This window comes from Capra hircus, chromosome 10 (genome assembly GCF_001704415.2).
Source record: "Capra hircus breed San Clemente chromosome 10, ASM170441v1, whole genome shotgun sequence".
Classification (NCBI taxonomy): Eukaryota; Metazoa; Chordata; class Mammalia; order Artiodactyla; family Bovidae; genus Capra; species Capra hircus.
The window spans coordinates 99,745,343-99,764,003 of NC_030817.1; the positions used below are offsets into that span (position 1 = coordinate 99,745,343).

The window sequence follows — 18,661 nt, forward strand, 5'->3', positions numbered from 1 at the left end:
GGCCAGAGTCTATAGGAATTCACAACTCAAAAAGATACAAAAACTGAAAACTTTATCTAAAGTTTGATGCCAAAACTCACTTGGCAACTATGGCAGTCCCTCTTCCAGATGTTTCCTAGTGATCTCTGCCTCCCAGTATTCACATCCTTATACAGTCCCCTCTCACTCCAAGATTGGCTAGTATGACCAACGAAATACCACATGAGCATAATAACAGATGTCATATACAACTAGGGCTTCCATCTTGGTTTTTCTGTCTAAGATTACTTGCTTTGGAGCAAGCCAGCTACCATGTTGCGGGGACACTCAGGCTCACGTGGTGAGGAACCACAACCTACCAACAAGTCCGTCAGCAGGCTTAGAAGTCGTCCCACCATCTGCTTCCCTTTGACTGATGCCTCAGACACAGTTTGAGTGCAGCCTCAGAAAAACCTGAACCAGAATCATCCAGTGAAGCTGCTCCTGGATTCTGGACCCAGAGAATCTGTACAGGATAATGTCTGTTCCTCTAAGCTGCTAAGTTTTGTGTGTAATTTGGCACACAGCAATAGATACACACCTGGGGCTCCCCAGGTGGCGCCAGCGCTAAGAATCCACCTGCCAGCGCTGGAGATGCAGGAGACATGGGTTTGATCCCCGGGTCAGGAAGAGTCCCTGAAGAAGGAACTGACAGTGTTCTTGCCTAGAAAATTCCATGGACCGAGAAGCCTGGCAGGCTACAGTCCATGGTGTTGCAAAGAGTCAGACAAGATGAAAGATGACTAGATAACAGTTAACTAATACAGAGGCAAACTCTGGAAGAAGGCAACTTGAAGTCTCTATTTACCCCCACTTATTGTGACTATTCAAATGATGAGTTGTGCAAATATTATTGTGCTTGTTTTAAGAGGTATCACCCTAAACCTGGCCAGGGATATTGCATAATGGAGCATTTATATACCATACTACCTTGCTAGGGCTTCTGTGGTGGCTCAGAGGATAAAGCGTCTGCCTGCAACGCAGGAGACCCGGGTTCGATCCCTGGGTTGGGAAGATTCCCTGGAGAAGGAAATGGCAACCCACTCCAGTATTCTTGCCTGGAGAATCCCATGGACAGAGGAGCCTGGCGGGCTACAGTCCACGGGGTCGCAATAAGTCGGACATGACTGAGCGACTTCACACACACCTCACTAGAATCTGAAAGATTTTGAACCTTCAAACACATCTAGCCTCAAGGGTTTCAGGTGAATCTATATTCACTTCTTCTAAAATACCTTTCCTGATTAACCGATCCACCTCAGTATCTAAGAAACATCATTTCTTATAAGGATGTCTGTACCTCTTAAAATCTCCACTATATAACCCAGTACTTATTTATGAATTGTATTGAATGCTGTTTTTATAAGTAAATATTTGTCTTTCCACCTAAAACTTAAATTTCTTTTAACTTTTTAAACTTAACTGTGAAGCAAACTCCATTACTCATATTAAACCTAAACTGTCATTTCTCACGACATTAACATTTTTAACTGAGAGGGTTAGTAAATATCAAGACAGAAAACTTGCTTCTGTCTCTTTCATCCCCTCCTCCAATTCACCACCTAGGACTGCACTTGTCAGCATGGGGACTTTTCTGAATCATATTGGGGTACAACAATTTTTAAAACTCGGGTTTTTAAACACAACTTACATGTTCTGTATAACGTTCAGTTTGTAACTTTTTAAAGTGTGGATACATAAAGGGATGAATAGGAAATATAAGAATTGGTTATTCGGGGGGCTTTTTTACTTACAGTATTTAAAAATTCAACAGTATGGATATAAAATTATGTAAATTTCATTCAAATGCTTATGAATCATATCATTATTGAACAAAAGACTTGTGGCTGTGTAATTACTATCTTTTATGCATCTGATAGAATTAAATATACCCATACTTATGTTTGAAGGAAAAAAAGGCTAGAGTCTTCCCTCGATTTCATCATCCCCACCAGAAATCCTGGGTGCTACTGGGTACCCAAGCTCTGAATAAATTCTTATAAAAGTGAGTTCACAAATCCATACTTAAAATTACAGACACACGGCACTGGTCCAGATCGCCATATACCCTCACACTCAAAACCTATTTATCTTCAAATAACTACCCCAGAACATTATGTAAAAACACTGTCTGAAAGAAAAAGAAGCCGGTTCCCTGAGGAATTCAGGAAAATTTGCACAACCTCAAAGTGCCCTTGTAAACAGCAGCAGATGCATGAAATAATCGTTATCGGGGGAAAGATCTATTAGCCTCCTGATGACTGGCCCATCTGAAACCTTTCAACGAAAGAGCAATTTTACCTTTCTACTTTCCTCTCTAGCACCCTCCCTCAGGCAATAAGAAGGGTCACTAATCAGTTTTTAATTTTCTTTCCTGGAGAGATACCAGAATGGAGCTATAAGCATTCAAGGCAAAGACTTTACAAAACAGAAACCAAGGAAAAACTCTGAGTGATACGAGCTCTAAAACCATGACCATAACCATACATTATTCTAAGCCTTTTAAATAAACAAGCATCTTCCAGAAAGTCAAAAAAAAAATAAAATGCAATGCAGCTAGTATCATTCTGAAAAGAAATTCCACATAAGCAAACTCCCAAATTGGGAGGGGTGGGAGGGGGGGGAAGATTCTTTGAGACAAGAGTCTCTCCCTCATATAATCTACCCAGAAAGAGTTGCACAAATCCAAATGCTGAGACTGCAGAAGGCACTCAAGCCAGATGCGGGCCTAGAAGGACTTGATTTGAGGAGGAGAGGGAGGAAACAGGAAGGGTTGGCAGCATGAGAGGAGACGAGATTGGCAGCAAACCTAAACGATTTTCAATCAGTTCTGACCTCTTCCCCTATAATCAGCTCCCAGCTGTTCCTTGCACACTTCGAAGAAACTGAGGGCGGGTGAGCACTGAGAAATCAGCAGGCGGGAAACCAAAGACAGGGTTCCAGGACCACGTACTGGGCTCTGGCAAATCACTGCCCCTCACTGGGTCCCTGCCCCCTCAGCTGTCCGATGGGAGGGCTGCATCAGATGATTCTAAATGCCTGCGCCTAGTCTGCCTTCCTAGGGTAAGTGAAGGTCAGTCTATTGTAATGCATGCCATCTCTGCCACATCCTCCCCTGGTGTCTGCTGCACTTGGGGGCAGGCATTGCAGGGCTGCATTACCTGAGGATGTATGACCACAGTCAGGTTTGGGGCAGAGAAGCAGACATGAACTACCCAGCAAAAGAATGAGTGACTGGCAGAAAAGGCAGTAACATGTAACAACCAGTTTGTGTGAAAGATTTGTCACCCACAGAAGTGGCATTATCGAGATTCTAGACACTTGAGATTTTCATCACAGAGGAAACTGCCTGTAGCCTGCATATTTACTGGGATTTGTGAAGTGTTTGAATCAGTTCAGTTCAGTCGCTCAGCCATGTCTGACTCTTTGTGACCCCGTGGACTGCAGCACACCAGGCCTCCCTGTCCATCACCAACTCCCAGAGTTTACTCAAACTCATGTCCATTGAGTCGGTGATGCCATCCAACCATCTCATCCTCTGTCGTCCCCTTCTCCTTCTGCCTTCAATCTTTCCCAGCATTAGGGTCTTTTCCAGTGAGTCAGTTCTTCACATCAGGTGGCCAAAGTACTGGAGTTTCAGCTTCAACATCAGTCCTTCCAATGAATATTTTCAGGACTAATTTCCATTAGGATGGACTGGTTGGATCTCTTTGCAATCCAAGGGACTCTCAAGAGTCTTCTCCAACACCACAGTTCAAAAGCATCAATTCTTCGGCGCTCAGCTTCCTTCACAGTCCAACTCTCACATCTATACACGGCTACTGGAAAAACCATTGCTTTGACTAGACGGACCTTTGTTGGCAAAGTCATGTCTCTGCTTTTTAATATGCTGTCTAAGTTGGTCATAGCTTTCCTTCCAAGGAGTAAGCATCTTTTAATTTCATGGCTGCAGTCACCATCTGCAGTGATTTTGGAGCCTAAACAAATAAAGTCTCTCACTGTTTCCACTGTCTCCCCATCTATTTGTCATGAAATGATGGGACCAGATGCCATGACCTTAGTTTTCTGAATGTTGAGTTTTAAGCCAACTTTTTCACTCTCTTCTTTCACTTTCATCAAGAGGCTCTTTAGTTCTTCTTTGTTTTCTGCCATAAGGATGGTGTCATCTGCATATCTGAGGTTATTGGTTTTTCTCCCGGCAATCTTGATTCCAGCTTGTGCTTCATCCAGCCCAGCTTTTCTCATGATGTACTCTGCATACAGGTTAAATAAGCAGGATTCCTAATGTGATTGCGGTTAAAACCTAGAGAGCAACTGTGGCTTCATGGAACTGGACTAACATCCCCTGTGGCATAATATTACGCCAGTTTCAATACCACTAAGATGTGCTACCACTTCCCTCGGCTCACATCACTAATTTTCAGGAAAATGCAAATCAAAATGACAGTGAGATACCACTTCACATCCAAAAGGTTAGTAATAATCAAAAAGATTAAAGCAAATGTTGGTGAGAATGTGGGGAAAATTGGAACCCATACATTGCTGGGCTTCCCTGGTGGCTCAGACAGTAAAGAACCTGCCTGCGATACAGGAGATCTGGTTCGATCTCTGGCTCAGGAAGATCCCCTGGAAAAGGGAACGGAAACCCAAGGATTCTTGCCTGGAGAATCCCATGGACAGGGAAGCCTGGTGGGCTACAGTCCAGAGGGTCACAGAGCCACACACGACTGAGCAACTAACACTTTCACTTTCAGACATCGGTGGGAATGTAAAATGGTGCAGCTACTGCGGAAAACAGTTTGCAAGTTCCCCAAACTATTAATTGCTGCTGTGATCCAGCAATTCCACTCCTGGGTATATATGCAAGAGGAACTAAAACATTATGTTCACATAAAGACTTATACATGAATCTTCATAGCAAAATTATTTGTAGTAGCCAAAATCCATCAACTGATGAATGGACAAATATGGCGTATCTATGCAATGGACTATTATTCAGCAATAATACGGCATGAAATACTGATACATACCTTATGAGTGAATGCAAGGTTAGAAAGCCAGGCACAAAAGACCACATATTATATGAATCCACTTATAAGGAATGTCCAGAATATGCAAATCTACAGAGACAGAAAGATGAGTGCTTGCCTAGCTGGAACGGGTAGGAGGGTGGGAGGAAGGGAGGTGTGACTGCTAATAAGATTTCTTTTGGAGTGATGAAATGTTCTAAAACTCATTTTGAGGAAGGTTGCACAACTCTGTAAATACATGAAAAACCACTGAATTACACACCTTAAATGGGCAAATTATAAGGTATGTGATGTACATCTCCATAAAACTGTTTTTAAAAATTAAATAAGAAATTAGGAGTCAAGCACGTACACGTGTACCCAGGGAACCTAGAAAGTATCAAGGCGAAAAGATGTCTTTTTCTTCTCAGATTCATTGCTTATATCAATCTGGAAGCACCTTTCCTTATTCAGAGTAATTCAGCCAGTCCACAAGCATTCATTGATTCAACTCAGCTTGACCTGGGGATCCCATAAAAGAGATATAGTCCCCTCCCTCAAGGCTTTCTTTGGAGAAGGAAATGGCAACCCACTCCAGTGTTCTTGCTTGGAGAATCCCAGGGATGGGGGAGCCTGGTGGGCTTCCGTCTATGGGGTCGCACAGAGTCGGACACAACTGAAGTGACTTAGTAGCAGCGAGGCTTTCTATGTCTATCACAACAGCTCCCACTCATTCGGCATGGGGCTAAGGGTCATGCATAGTACTCAGGATAAGGTGGAGAATTTGACCCTCATTTTATAGAACAGGAAGCTGACTCTGAGGGTAGTGACTTGGCCATGGTTACAGTACTAACACACAGAAGGGAGACCTGAAGCAAGAGTCATCTATGACCAAGACCCACGCCCTCATCATCGTCCGATATTGCTCCCAGGGTGAGGTGTACAGAAACTCCTGCAATGAAATGCAGGTGTAATTCAGATTAGGAGAGGGCCTTCAGAGAAAGTGGCACCTGAGCAGAACCCTGCTTGATGAGAACAGGGACTTCACTCAAACATGAGGAGGTGGGGTGAGGCTTTCCAAGCAGAAAAAGACCAGGATGAGAGGGAAGATAGAGAATTCAGACTAGAAAGCAGCTTGGCTCAGCCAGAATCCACAACAAGGATATGGCAGGTGGTGGGAGTAAGGTCAGATAGACCTTGGGTCCCATCATGAAGGGCCAAGGTGTGGCCCTCGTACTCAGGAATATAAACTAAGCCAAAGAAATTGAGAAGCTACAGCAGCCGTCCAGCTGAGAACTGAGAGCAACCTGGACCAGGGCAGAAGGCATCAGAAGAGGGGAGAAGAGATGAACCTGGAACATACTGAGGTGGTAGAATTCCAACATCTGGAAGGATGTGGAAATTTAAGGAGAGCCCAGGTGCCAGAATCCTGACAATCCTGACCACTTTCCCTCCTGCCTGAACCCCTTCCCCTTTCCCTTAGGAAAGAATTCCACCCCTACCCAGCCCCAAGCTGAATCTGTCACCCTGAAGGTGACCCCATCGCCACTGTGGTTCAAGAACGGCCACAAGACTCTTTGCTAAAAGACACAAGGGCAAGTCTGCTGGTGAACTTCGGGAGAAGGAGTCGTCCCTCCTACAACAGAGCCTGTCTCCACTCCCATCTCACATACTGCCACGTACAAGTATCATCTCTAGAACCATTTACCCGTCTGCTACCACCTGCATATGACCCTGATTCCCAGGATGACAGAGCACAGGAGAGATGAAGAGAAACCGGGAACCTGATCTGAGCAAACAAATCTCCTCATGTTAAAAGAATCTGCAATGAAATCTCTGTAACCGAGAATCAAAGCATCTTAACTCATCAAGACCGAGTGCGGCCTCATTCACCAAACTAGGCAGCACCAGAAGACAGAGGCTGGAGGGAAAACAGGGCTGAGACATCGACTGTGACCTCCAGCAGGCAGTCAGAGACTCAAGTCAGATAAGAGGCAGGAAGTCTCAATGGGGTACAGATGCGAAGTTTCAGCATCCCAGTGGTAGCTGAGGCAATGTGAGTAAAAATACAGAGATCTGAAAAATCACTGGTATCTATGGATATTGAACCGCTGTTTCCCTACTTCTAACAACCAACCCATCCATGCCTCTCAGATCCAGCACCACTTTGGGCAGGGTTGGGGAGGTAAGATATTCTAAACTGGAATTCAGCGGGGGGGGGGGTGGGGGGGTGGGAAGCAAATAATAGACCATACATAATGACAGCTATCATTTTAGGGGGCTTCCCAGGTGACGCTAGTGGTAAAGCACTCGCCTGCTAACATGAGCACCTTTTAGGCTATGTGCCTAAAAGTCTTTTCTCAAATTTGTAGTCATTCCATGAGGCAGTTTTCCCACCCTACAGCTTACAGATGAGGAAAGGAGAGTCCTGTGATCTATCACAAGATCAGTTATTTCAGGATTTAAACACAGGGCATGGTAGGGGAAGCGGGGAGACCAAAAATGACCACACAGCACCCCGGTTAGTAGGATGGTTCCAGTACAATGCGGGAGCAGTGAGAATGGTGGATAAAAACCAGTTTTGACAAGTGACAAGGCAGGAGAGGCTCCACGATTGCTTCTCAAATACAGCCCTAAATGAAGGGCAAGGTGGGACCCGAGTGTTTAAAAACTCAAACAGGGGGACTTCTCTGCTGGTCCCGTGGCTAAGACTCTGCACTCGCAAGGCAGGGGCCCAGATTCCATCCCCAGTCAGGGAACTAGATCCCACATGCAGCAACTAAAGACCCTGAGGGACACAGCGAAGACCCAGCGCAGCCACATACGTGCATTTTTTTTTTTTTTTGGCGGGGGGGGGGGGGGGGTTTCTTTAAATAAATAAAAAAAAAAAACTCACAGTCTCCATGGGCTAGCTCAGGAACTTGACCCCCGACTCACATCACTGTTCCTACGCAAAGATGTATTCTAAACAAGGTACTTTCTCGGCAACCTCCAGGACACCATGCCTACAAAGCTGGAGTGCTCAGCATCACTAACAGAGCTGCCTCACGCACTCTGAACATGGTGTTTCTCAACAATCTGCTGCCGCATTTGGTTCCCTCCTTGGTCTCATTTGGCTCATTCCTCCTCTGATATCTGACCTTTCAGTCACTGTCCATAGAGTCTAGCGCTCAGCACCTTTCAGGTCTCCCAGCCTGCATTCATCTCCACTTGGCACGTCACTATCCTTGAAAACAAATTTCTCACCCATTTGGAAACCACTACCAGGCCCCCTCTTGACTTCAGTGAATTACTTGCAAGAGCCATCTCAGCCTTTGGAGACTCAGCAAGAGTGTTCAGTTACAGAGAAATGGATTAACAATAGGCGGCACTAAGGAAAAGTGCCTATTTCACTTTAACAAAGAAAATAAATAAAACAGGAAATACATGGTTCAGAGGGCAAGGAATGCAATCCACATTTTTGAGAATGCTACAGACTTTCCAAACTATGGTTACAGGCTTTGAGTCACAAACTAAACTGGCTGGTCCCTGACCTTAACACACCTAGTCTAGATCCAAACAAGTGATAACAGGGGCCTGGTTAAATTTAATATATGAGACTTAGAAACAAATCTTGTGACACAGGAGCAAATGGCAGTTACTCTTACCACCCAAAGCAGGCTGACTGGAGCATTAAGGACGAGCTTTTCATGTGGCTAAAATATCAGAGACAAAGCTCGGCCAAAGAAGTCAGTCCGAGATAAGGTGGAGCGCTGCGTGCTTAGCTGCTCAGTCATGTCCGACTCTTCGAAACCCTAGGGACTGTAGTCCGCCAGGCTCCTCTGTCCATGGGATTTTCCAGGCAAGAACACTGAAGTGGGTTGCCATTCCCTTCTCTAAGGGATCTTTGCAACCCAGGGATCAAACCCAGGTCTCCTGCATTGCAGGCAGATACTTTACCACCTGAGCCACCAGGGAAGCTTCCAGGGAAGCTGAAGGGTTATGGCAAATCTGACATCTGACCTGTCCTATTTATAACAGGCCTGCAGAAAAATCCATTGTGCATCAGAATGAAAAACTTATCATTTGTCATAAAAACCCAGTATTTAACCTTGACCCTGTCTTTTCCATTATGCCTCAGAGTAGTGTCAGATGAGGCTTATGCAGCTTTAGCAGTAAAATTGGCAGTACAGCAAGATTAAAAATTATACCAATGGTCCCCAATTGTGTAAACCCACACTATGAAACCAATTGACACTACTGTCCGATGGTTTAAAGAATCAGACACAAGGGAAGAAAAGCAACTGAAGTGTGAGGATCTATTATCCCATCTTGAAACAGGCCTTTCTTCCAAAAGACTCTTAAGCTGTAAGGGGAAAGCTACACTGTTAAAAGAGAGAGAGGAAAGATTCAGTAGTTACTTCTGTAACACAAAAACGGTGTAGCTCATGTTTTCTGAAACAGCTCTTCCTCAGCTAGATCCTCAGCGTCCTGCCTGCGCTCAGTTCACTGCACCATCTCACTTTCTACCCACTATCAGTGTGAAAATGAGAGTACCTTGGCAACAGGATTTCTCACAGTAAGATTCACTTTATTCTAGGATCTTTTCAAGTAAAAATAAAACGGCAAAGGAATCTCATTATCCAGAAGATTTTCAACGTGGCCTCTTCGGCCGATTCCAGCAGTAACACTCCATTCATCCTTCTATTCAAATTACAGTGAACATGCATCTGTTACAGGTGTACAGCTCTAGCTGCTGGGGTCACAGGGAAGGGCTCTCGGGCTTCTGTGGGAGAGAGAGGCATCTAGAAATAACGTCTGCAGCGTGATAAGTGCTATAACAGGATGTGAGCGAGGCACAGACAAGCACTTAGCTTTGCCAGGGCAAACTGCCTTAAAAGCTTTCTAACAGATGGGACGCTCAGTTTAAGTCTTAAAGGATGAGTTCAGATGAGTATGTGGCTAAGGAAAGGCAAAAGGGTACCACTCAGCAGCAATCCCAAGCATAAGGTGCAAGAAAGTCAGGTATGTTTGGAAGACTGAGCAGTTCTACCCACAGTCACTTGGGTACACAGAACTGCTGAAGGTCTAGGTCAGGTAGAATGTTAACTCAAACAATGATGGTTGGACTTTATATGCAAACAGGAAGGAAGCACGCAAAGAAGGAGAAGAGGACAAGGAAAGAAGGAGGAAGAATCTAGACCAGCAATTTCTGAGTGTTTACCACATGCAAGGCACCATGAATTCATGAAGTGGGTATTATTTTGTTTCCATTTTACAGATGGGGACATTGAGATTCAGAGAAGAAAAGTAACTTTCTGAAGGCCTCGCATCTAATAAGTAATCAGTGGAACCAATATGTAAATCTCGTCCATGCTTTTCATCAATCCAGTATACTGCCTGCTAGTCTAAGAATATTAAGCAAGTGAAAGACACAGATTTCATATTGTTTTCACTAACCTATCAGGCATATAACTCTCTTTCAAAAGAGAAAAAAGAAGGCATCCGAAAGTTAGTCTGCATACAGTGTGGAAGGTTGGGTACCAAATTCAGAAGAAAAAAGGAAGCTGCTACCCTCCATGGCAGCAGTTTTCACCTGAGGGTGATTTCACCTATCAGGAGACATTCGGCAACATCTGGGGGTATTTTTCCTTGTTACAACTTAGGCAAGCAGTGTGACTGGCATCTCCTGGGTAGAAGCTACAATTACAGCTAATTATCCTACAATGGAGCAGACAGCATCCCACAACAAAGAACCATCTACCCCGACAAAGACACAACCTGACATGAACTACTGAACAAAAGATGAGCTTCCCATCTCATTTTATAATAAAAATAACCAACCACTGTCAATATATCTAATGGAAAGTGGATTCTGAACTTCTGACCCTGCAACTTAGATTTAATTTTATCGCCATCTGCTATGGTCTAAATGTTTGGGTCCTCCTGAAATTCATGTTGGAAACTTAAGCCCCAAAGTGATGGTCTTTAGGAGGTGTGGCCTTTGGAATTAGCACCTTAAAAAAAAAAAAAAAAAAGGCCAACTGAGCTCCCTAGCCCCTTCTGCCACATGAAGACACAAGTTTTCAACCTGGAAGAGGGCCCTCACTCAACCATGCTGGAACCCCTGATCTCAGACCTCCAGCCTCTAGAACTATGAGAAATGTATTTCTCTTGTTTATAAGTCACCCAGTCTGCAGTATTTTGTTATAGCAGCCTGAGTAGATTAAGATACCACCCATGCTCAAAAAAACAAAAACTGTGTGTTAGTTTAAATTTAGTTCAAAGTTCAGTTCAGTCGCTCAGTCGTGTCCAACCCTTTGTGACCCCATGGACTGCAACACACCAGGCCTCCCTGTCCATCACCAACTCCTGGAGTTTATTCAAACTCATGTCCATTGAGTCAGTGATGCCCTCCTACCATCTCACCCTGTCATCCGCTTCTCCTCCTGCCTTCAATCTTCCCCAGCATCAGGCTCTTTTCAAAGGAGTCAGCTCTTTGCATCAGGTGTCCAAAGTATTGGAGTTTCAGCTTCAACATCAATCCTTCCAATGAACACCCAGGACTGATCTCCTTTAGGATGGACTGGTTGGATCTCCTTGCAGTCCAAGGGACTCTCAAGAGTCTTCTCCAACACCACAGTTCAAAAGCATCAATTCTTCGACACTCAGCTTTCTCTATAGTCCACCTCTCACATCTATACTGACTACTGGAAATTAAACTAACTTAAAGTTAGTTTAAGCTTAATATTATAGAATTCAAGGACAATTATATTAACGGGGCAGCAAAAAGTGTGATCCAGCATCAACCAAGAAAATTGTAAGCCCCTAGAAAAGGATAGCTAGTCATTATCTGCTAAAGGTAACAAACAATGCTTTCCCCACTAAATTGCTTTTAAATCACTTTTAAACCATGGATATAAATGGCATTTTTAATCTTTTTTTTCAAGGAAAACGTCTTATAAAATTGAGGGGGCAGTTAAGTCTATAGATCTAAAGGTATAACACGGTATCTATAGGGGATAAGGCTATAGTATATAACTGAAATTTGCTAAGACAGTAGTAGATCTCAAGTGTTTTCAATAAGAAAGAAAGGTGTGAGATGCGCATGTGTTAACACTGGTGAGATGTGGGAAGCCTTTCACAATATGTATGGGTATTGTATCATCAAGTTGTACTCCTTAAACATGTTGCAATTTCATTTGCCAATTATACTTCAATAAAGCTGGAAAAAAATACTTTCAATCATTTTTTTTTTAAATTTTTGAGGGAGCATTTATATAGCAGTTCATCTTAAAACAGTTACAACACAGATATCATGTTTGAGGTTTAGAAACCTAGACACAGTGTGAAAAAGGTGTATTATCCCAGTCACATGTAACTTACTAACCAGTCAAGACCCTAGGTCAATCTTTTATTTCCCCAGAAATGCTTATGTCCCAGAAATGCTGGGGTACGATTACTTGCTTCAACCTATGTTTAGAAGGTCCCTGACTGTGTACCTTATGTCACTGGTATTAAAAGATATAGCTATATGTGAATATAATACGATTTGCAAAAAACTACTGCCTTTCCCTTTTTCTCAGTCTTCTTAGATGTTTTATTTACCAATCTAAATGGAGTATAAGAAACAATTGTTGGTAAGAGAGATGCACATAATTCAAGTCCCCAACTTCTGCTTTTCTAATTTATTAGGAAGTTTCTGATCAAAGTGTCAAAACTGGTTTATAATATTCCCTCAGGAACCTCAGGATGATTTAGAAAGTAACTTCATTTAAAAGTTAATGGATGGGTTTACCTGTGTGAATTGGATGGTATATCTCAATAAAGCATTTTTTTTTAAGTTAAAGGAAATTCCATCTTACTGTCACACTGCTTTCATTAATTTAGTCAGATACACTGAGGGAGAAACAAGCTCCTCAGTGTTTATTACATTACTACTCAGAGGACTAAAATCTTGCTGAAATGAAAATACTGATCTAGTTCACATTTGCAGCAGCAATTTTGTGGACTAAATCATAAAACCTCGTGATTTTTTTTTTCCCTAAAAATCTTTTGCTAATCAAATGACAAGTAATAAAAGTAGTCTGAGTCACATTCAAGGTTTGCTTTCCAAGAGAACAAAAAGAAAGATTTCTACCTCAGCAAGCACAGAAAACTACAAAGGACAAAACGAACGTTTTCCTGAACAAACACTGCTCAAAAAACTAAGAGACCAACCACAGCAGAAATTCCTACTAAAATAAACAACAGAGATAGCAGTGGAGAACAAACAGCTAAAAGCTATTGTGTGGCTCGACACACAACCAATAGCATTCAGTTTATATAAACTTGGGTTTTAAATCTTGGATAAGGCTCAATCTACAATCTTTTGCATGCAAAAGACTTTCTGCTTGACAAGGTAAGGTTACCTCTAAAGTAAGAAGGCAAACAGCTATACCTTATTAGTATGAATATCACACTGGGTTTTATTTTTCTAATTATTTTTGAAACAGAAAACTATTTTCCATTTAAATGCTACTCATCTTAACAAGGGGCTTCCTTGGTGGCTCAGACGGTAAATCGTCTGCCTGCAAGGCAGGAGACCTGGGTTCGATCCCTGGGTCGGGAATATCCTCTGAAGAAGGAAATGGCACCCCACTCCAGGACTCTTGCCTGGAAAATCCCATGGATGGAGGAGCCTGGTAGGCTACAGTCCATAGGGTTGCAGAGTCAGACAGGACTGAGCAACTTCACTTTCACTTGAATCTGAACATATAAGATGTGTAACTACTGTCCTCAGGCTGAAATGCTTCCTATGGGAACAAATATGTAGATTTTTTTGCCTAAAGTCAATGAAAAACTTTGATCGGAGTTGCAGAAAAAAATCACTTTATAACTAACTTTTCAATAAGTAACTTGGTGTTTAAACAAATCCACAGTGTTTTTCAAAATAGTACAGGGGAAAAAAATGTTTTACAAAGCTTATTTCTATGCCTTCTACTTAAATTTACTTCAACTAATCTTTTTAATTTATAATGCATTAGTATAATGGTAATGCAAGAAAATTATTAAATAACTGTTTAGGAATCAGTAAAGTTTCTCCCATTAAGGGTTAAAGTATGTAATTTTAACACAAGATTAAATGTCTTCATCTAAGATAGAATGTGAAAAAGGGTCATCTCAAAATAAATATTAGAAAATACTTTTGAAAAAATTCTATTTCAGTTTCAGGGGAAAATGTCATATGCTTAGCTAACTTTAGTTAGCGATAATCAAAATTATCAAGAGTACTATCCTGGAAGGAAAACACTATAATAGTAGTTATTGGCTATTGACTTTGTAGTAATTGTTTACTATTTCATTTACAAACTAAAGTAGGAATTAAAGAAAATGCCAAGTATGTATAAAACAATAATATGCACAAACATGATATTCATTCAGTGTTTGAATATCATGTAAGATGCTGTTCATACATTACACCATTTGTAAGCATACACGTGTGTGTTTAATTTAGTACATACCATAGCAGATTGGAGAAGGAAATGGCAAACCACGCCAGTATTCTTGCCTGGAGAATCCCATGGAGAGAGGAGCCTGGTGGGCTACAGTCCACAGGGTTGCAAAGACTCAGATACGACTGAGCTGCTGAGCGCGCAGGCACAAGCAGATAGGTGCTCAACACGTGCATTTTTATGGTAGCATAGTAGCTACAGATAATGTGGTTAACTTCAGCAGACATCTGTGTTATACATATGGCCACCAAAATAACTGTGGCGTGCTTCATGACACTGAAAGAGGGCATGCCTGCTGCGAAATGATTACTTTGAACAAAAGCATGCCTAAATTATTGTTTAGTTAAATGGCATATATCCAAAATAACAGCATTCTAAAGTTGTGAATGCCTTTGAATCACTCACCAATTTTCCACCTATTTGTAAAACAAGATAAGCACCATCAGGTTATAAAAAGTAATTATGGATCAGGATTTTTGATTCATGTTTCTTTGACAATATTATTCCATTTGATCCCAAGTCTTGGCTGCTCTCTTGACAGAATAATGCACAGGCTCCACAGCTGACAGGAACAGGGCTTTCATGATAAAATAGGAAGCTCACATACCAGATGACTTTAGACTTCAGAAAGATTGCTTTGTTGTTTTAGTATCAGATCATGAGTTATCTTTCTCTAATTGTTTCAAAGCCAAAGAGAATCTATGTGTTATCAAAAATGTATGATGTTTTTGTGAGTGTTGCCTATTTTATTTGCACAGTACACTAAAGAATGTTACATCATCTTGTAAGTTCTTTCCCTGATTTCATGTTGGTGGGGCGGGGGATGGGAGTTGGAACATAAAGAGCTAAAAGTATGCAATGAATACTTGCCCAAAGTCTTTTATTGACCTTAAAAGAATCTGATTGACTTTTGCTTATTACAATTACAGGGCAAACAATATTCAAAACAATTTGCTAAAGGGTTAACTTTATTTTGTGGCTTTAACTGATCATTTTTACCTTTCTCTGACCAAAAAAAAAAAAGCTGTAAAATCAGAATTCTGTACACCAAGAATAATACAAAGCTGAAACTTGACGGAGAACAGTTACTCTAGTGCGTATTAAGCTATGTTAAAAACTAATTCACACAAGGAAATGCCCAGAGTCTACGCCATTAGGATTAAATTCTGCGGTGACAAGACAAGGGAAACACAATTGGCAGCCTTAACTGTATTTTCCAGAAGGCCTGCTGTACGACAGAGAGGCGGGGGAAGGACGATTTCCCCTCCTCAGACTCAGCAGCTAAGGTATCTAAAATGCCGAAGCGATTTTAAACTGAAGGAGAAAGAAAAAACAACAAAACACTCGGGACTGCGATCATCTCTAGGTAGCTACCTTGTTGCGAGACAAAAACCAGCGCGCAGGCGCGTCCTTCAGGTTGTCAACCGTAAACACGAGCCCATCAAAACTAAGGAAGTGGATGTCTGCAGGCTCCCATATCCTTTTTGTTTGGGTTCTTCAGGTTAATAGAGGTAACTGCATTTTAATGACCTACTAAGAGGCACAAAGTTATTACCTAGTTTGGAGAGAGGTTTACTTAAACATGGGGCTAAAACCAGGTTGCTTTCGGAAAAGGAAATTATTTTCCGGCCAAACGTAACATTACCCAACCACAAACACAGGCGACACAATCACAACCACCTAATAAATGGGTTTCCAACGAGTGAGCTATTTTCCTTTCCCAGTAATCCTATCAAGGGAAAAATAGTCGCTCAACAAAGCCGAGGATCGCCTGTATATTCATTTCTGCGCCTCTTTGGGAGCTCTGGGGGCCTTAGCTGCTTTGGGAGGAGAACGAGGTAGGGAAGAGTTTGGGGTCTCAGTTTCAGGACGGTAGATTGCAGTTGAGAGCTGCTGCACGGACGATCCTGCCAGACGTCAAACTTACCCTGCTTTTTGAAGGACTCAAAGTTAACTCGGCCTGACACGTCCACCCCGCACCTGAGCACGAGGGTTAGCTGCCGCGCCTTCCCACCGCGCGGAGACACCCCGCCGCCCGCCCCGCCCGGGTGTCGGCGTGGGACAAAGCCGCGGGCCCCCTCGCTCTCCCAGCCGCGCGCCGCCTCCCCCGGCACACGCCCCCGACCCGCGCCTACCTTGATGCCCTGTTGCTGGGTTGTGAGAGTTAACTTGGATTCATTCAGAAGCAACACTTCGCAATAGAATTCTTCCGGAACCGCGCAGAAACAGCCCATGTCTCCTGCGGCGGGCCTCGGCCAGCGGAGAAAGCTGCGACCCAGCCGCTGGGCCACCCCCTGCCCTCAAACGCGAGGCATGAACGGACCGCCCGCGCCGCGGCGACGCCGAGAGCACCAGTCACCGGCGGGGTCCGGAGCGGCGCGGACGGAAGGTAAGGAGGGCGGGGAAGCCCGCGAACGCGTCAGCGCCCGGGAGCGGCCGGGGAAGCGCCGGCGGAACTGGGCGCGGAGGGCGGCGGCGAGTCCCCGCGCATCCTGCGGCTCCGGCTCCTCCGAAGGCGGGGGCGCCGCGGCCCCTCCCGCAGCCCTGCGGGCGAGAAAAGTCGCCTGTCAACGGGGTCAAGCGGCAAGAAAAGAAAGGGACGAGAGCTCCGGGCCCTCCTCGGACTTGGAAGCCCCTGGAAGCCCTGCGACTGCCTCCACCTACGCCCGCCGGAGGGCAGAAGCAACGCACCGGCCTCCCCCCCGCCTCCGGGGTCCCCAGAGGGCGCGCGTTTCCAGCTCCGACCCCAGCCCGCAGCCCCGGTTCGGTTCGCCGACCCGGGAGCACTCGGCTGTTCCTTTGTGTCAGGGGTGCCCCCACCACGTCCCGGCCCCACCGCAGGGGCAATGGCGAGGGTCGTCCCTCAGTGCACTACCGCCGCCTGCCCAGCCCACCAGCACCGAGAAGCCGGAAGAGGGTCCGAAAGGGTTTCGGGCTCCTTACCGCGACCGACGAGTGGAGGTCAGATCGTCGCGGGGCACAGCTGCCGTCTGGGGATCCCCGAGTTCATCACGGGTGGCCAACTTGAAGCTCTCCCTCCCAGAGCCCCCTGCCCGGGCGGCGGAGTGCTGCTCCTCCAGGAGATTCGGAGAAGCGGGCGGTCGGGAGACCGGTGAGCGGAGGAGCCGGCGGCCCGGCTGGGAACGCGGCCGGCGGGCGAGCGGGGTGTGCCCCGGGGCGCGCCAGGCCGCGGCGGCTCCCGGGAAAGTTATCTCGGCGCTGCGAGGGGTGGCGCCCCGGGCGGCAGCGGCCCAGGTGCCGCCGGGCCGGGCCTGGGTGCCTGCGAGAGGCCCGGGAGCCAAGCCGGGACCCAGTGGCCGCGACGGGGGCGCCCCTTCTGGGGCGGGGTCTCGGCTGGGGATGGAGGGCGGAGCAGAGATGGTCAAATGGCGAGGTGCTGGAAGGTCCGCACGGGAACCGCGCGGCGCGGGAGCGGTCCGCCTCGCGGCCCCGGCCCGCCTCGCGGCCCCGGCCCGGGCTCTCTTCGCTGTAGCGGTTTCCCGGGAGATCTGGGGCGTGCTCTAGGAAGGGGCAGGGCGCGGCTCCGCGCGGACCCCGGCGCTCGACGCTCCCGGTCCCACGCCCTCCGCGCCACTGGCTCTGTCCAGGACGGGCAGGCACCGCAGCTCCGAGGCTGCAGTGCCCCCTGGTGGGCACTCCTGTCCGTGCACAAGCAACCAAGGCTGAGCTGCGGGGGAGACGGGGCTCCCGCTGGCCTTCTGAGCAGGTGCAATCCGCTCTCCAGCTGGGAACCAGAAGTGAGTTAATGCAAGTGGAAGTTAGAGGAAACACTAGGGAGAGCTCGGGGCGTGGTTGCCGGCAGGCCTGCCAGAAAGCTTCTCTACTTTATACTGAGTATTAGAAAGAGTGAGAGTTTGGGCGTCAGACAGTTTTGAGTTCTCTCCTCTACCACTTTTAAGGTACGGAGCCCAAGTGTGAACAATTTACTTAAAGCCTAGGACGTTACTAGTTTGAAGAAAAAAAAAAAAAAAAACCTGGCATCCGCAGCACAGTAAAATGGAAATACACAATGCAACTTTGGAAGGAATTTCCTCCCATAGTGATTTGCTACAAAGAACCTTCTGTAGAAAGCCTCTCTGTAAACATGAATTAGCACAACCCCAAAGAGCAATAAATCCACTATATTTGGTGTGAACTTAA

General features: G+C 45.2%; 1 protein-coding gene across 7 annotated transcripts in view; it reads right to left on the reverse strand.

Annotated features, from left to right (window-relative positions):
* Window positions 1–18,456, reverse strand: part of EPB41L4A (erythrocyte membrane protein band 4.1 like 4A) — a 284,136-nt gene extending 265,680 nt beyond the window's left edge. For 2 of the 7 annotated variants that reach the window (XM_018053739.1, XM_018053736.1), the window contains exons 1-2: window positions 17,444–18,450; window positions 16,636–17,044 (exon numbers count right to left, since the gene is read on the reverse strand). In XM_018053739.1, coding sequence (XP_017909228.1) covers window positions 16,636–16,734 — 99 coding nt within the window. In that variant the 5' untranslated portion in view covers window positions 16,735–17,044; window positions 17,444–18,450. Of the gene's footprint in view, window positions 1–16,635; window positions 17,045–17,443 lie in introns of all 7 variants that reach the window. The other 5 variants (XM_018053743.1, XM_018053740.1, XM_018053741.1 and 2 more) reach the window with 4 other exon arrangements.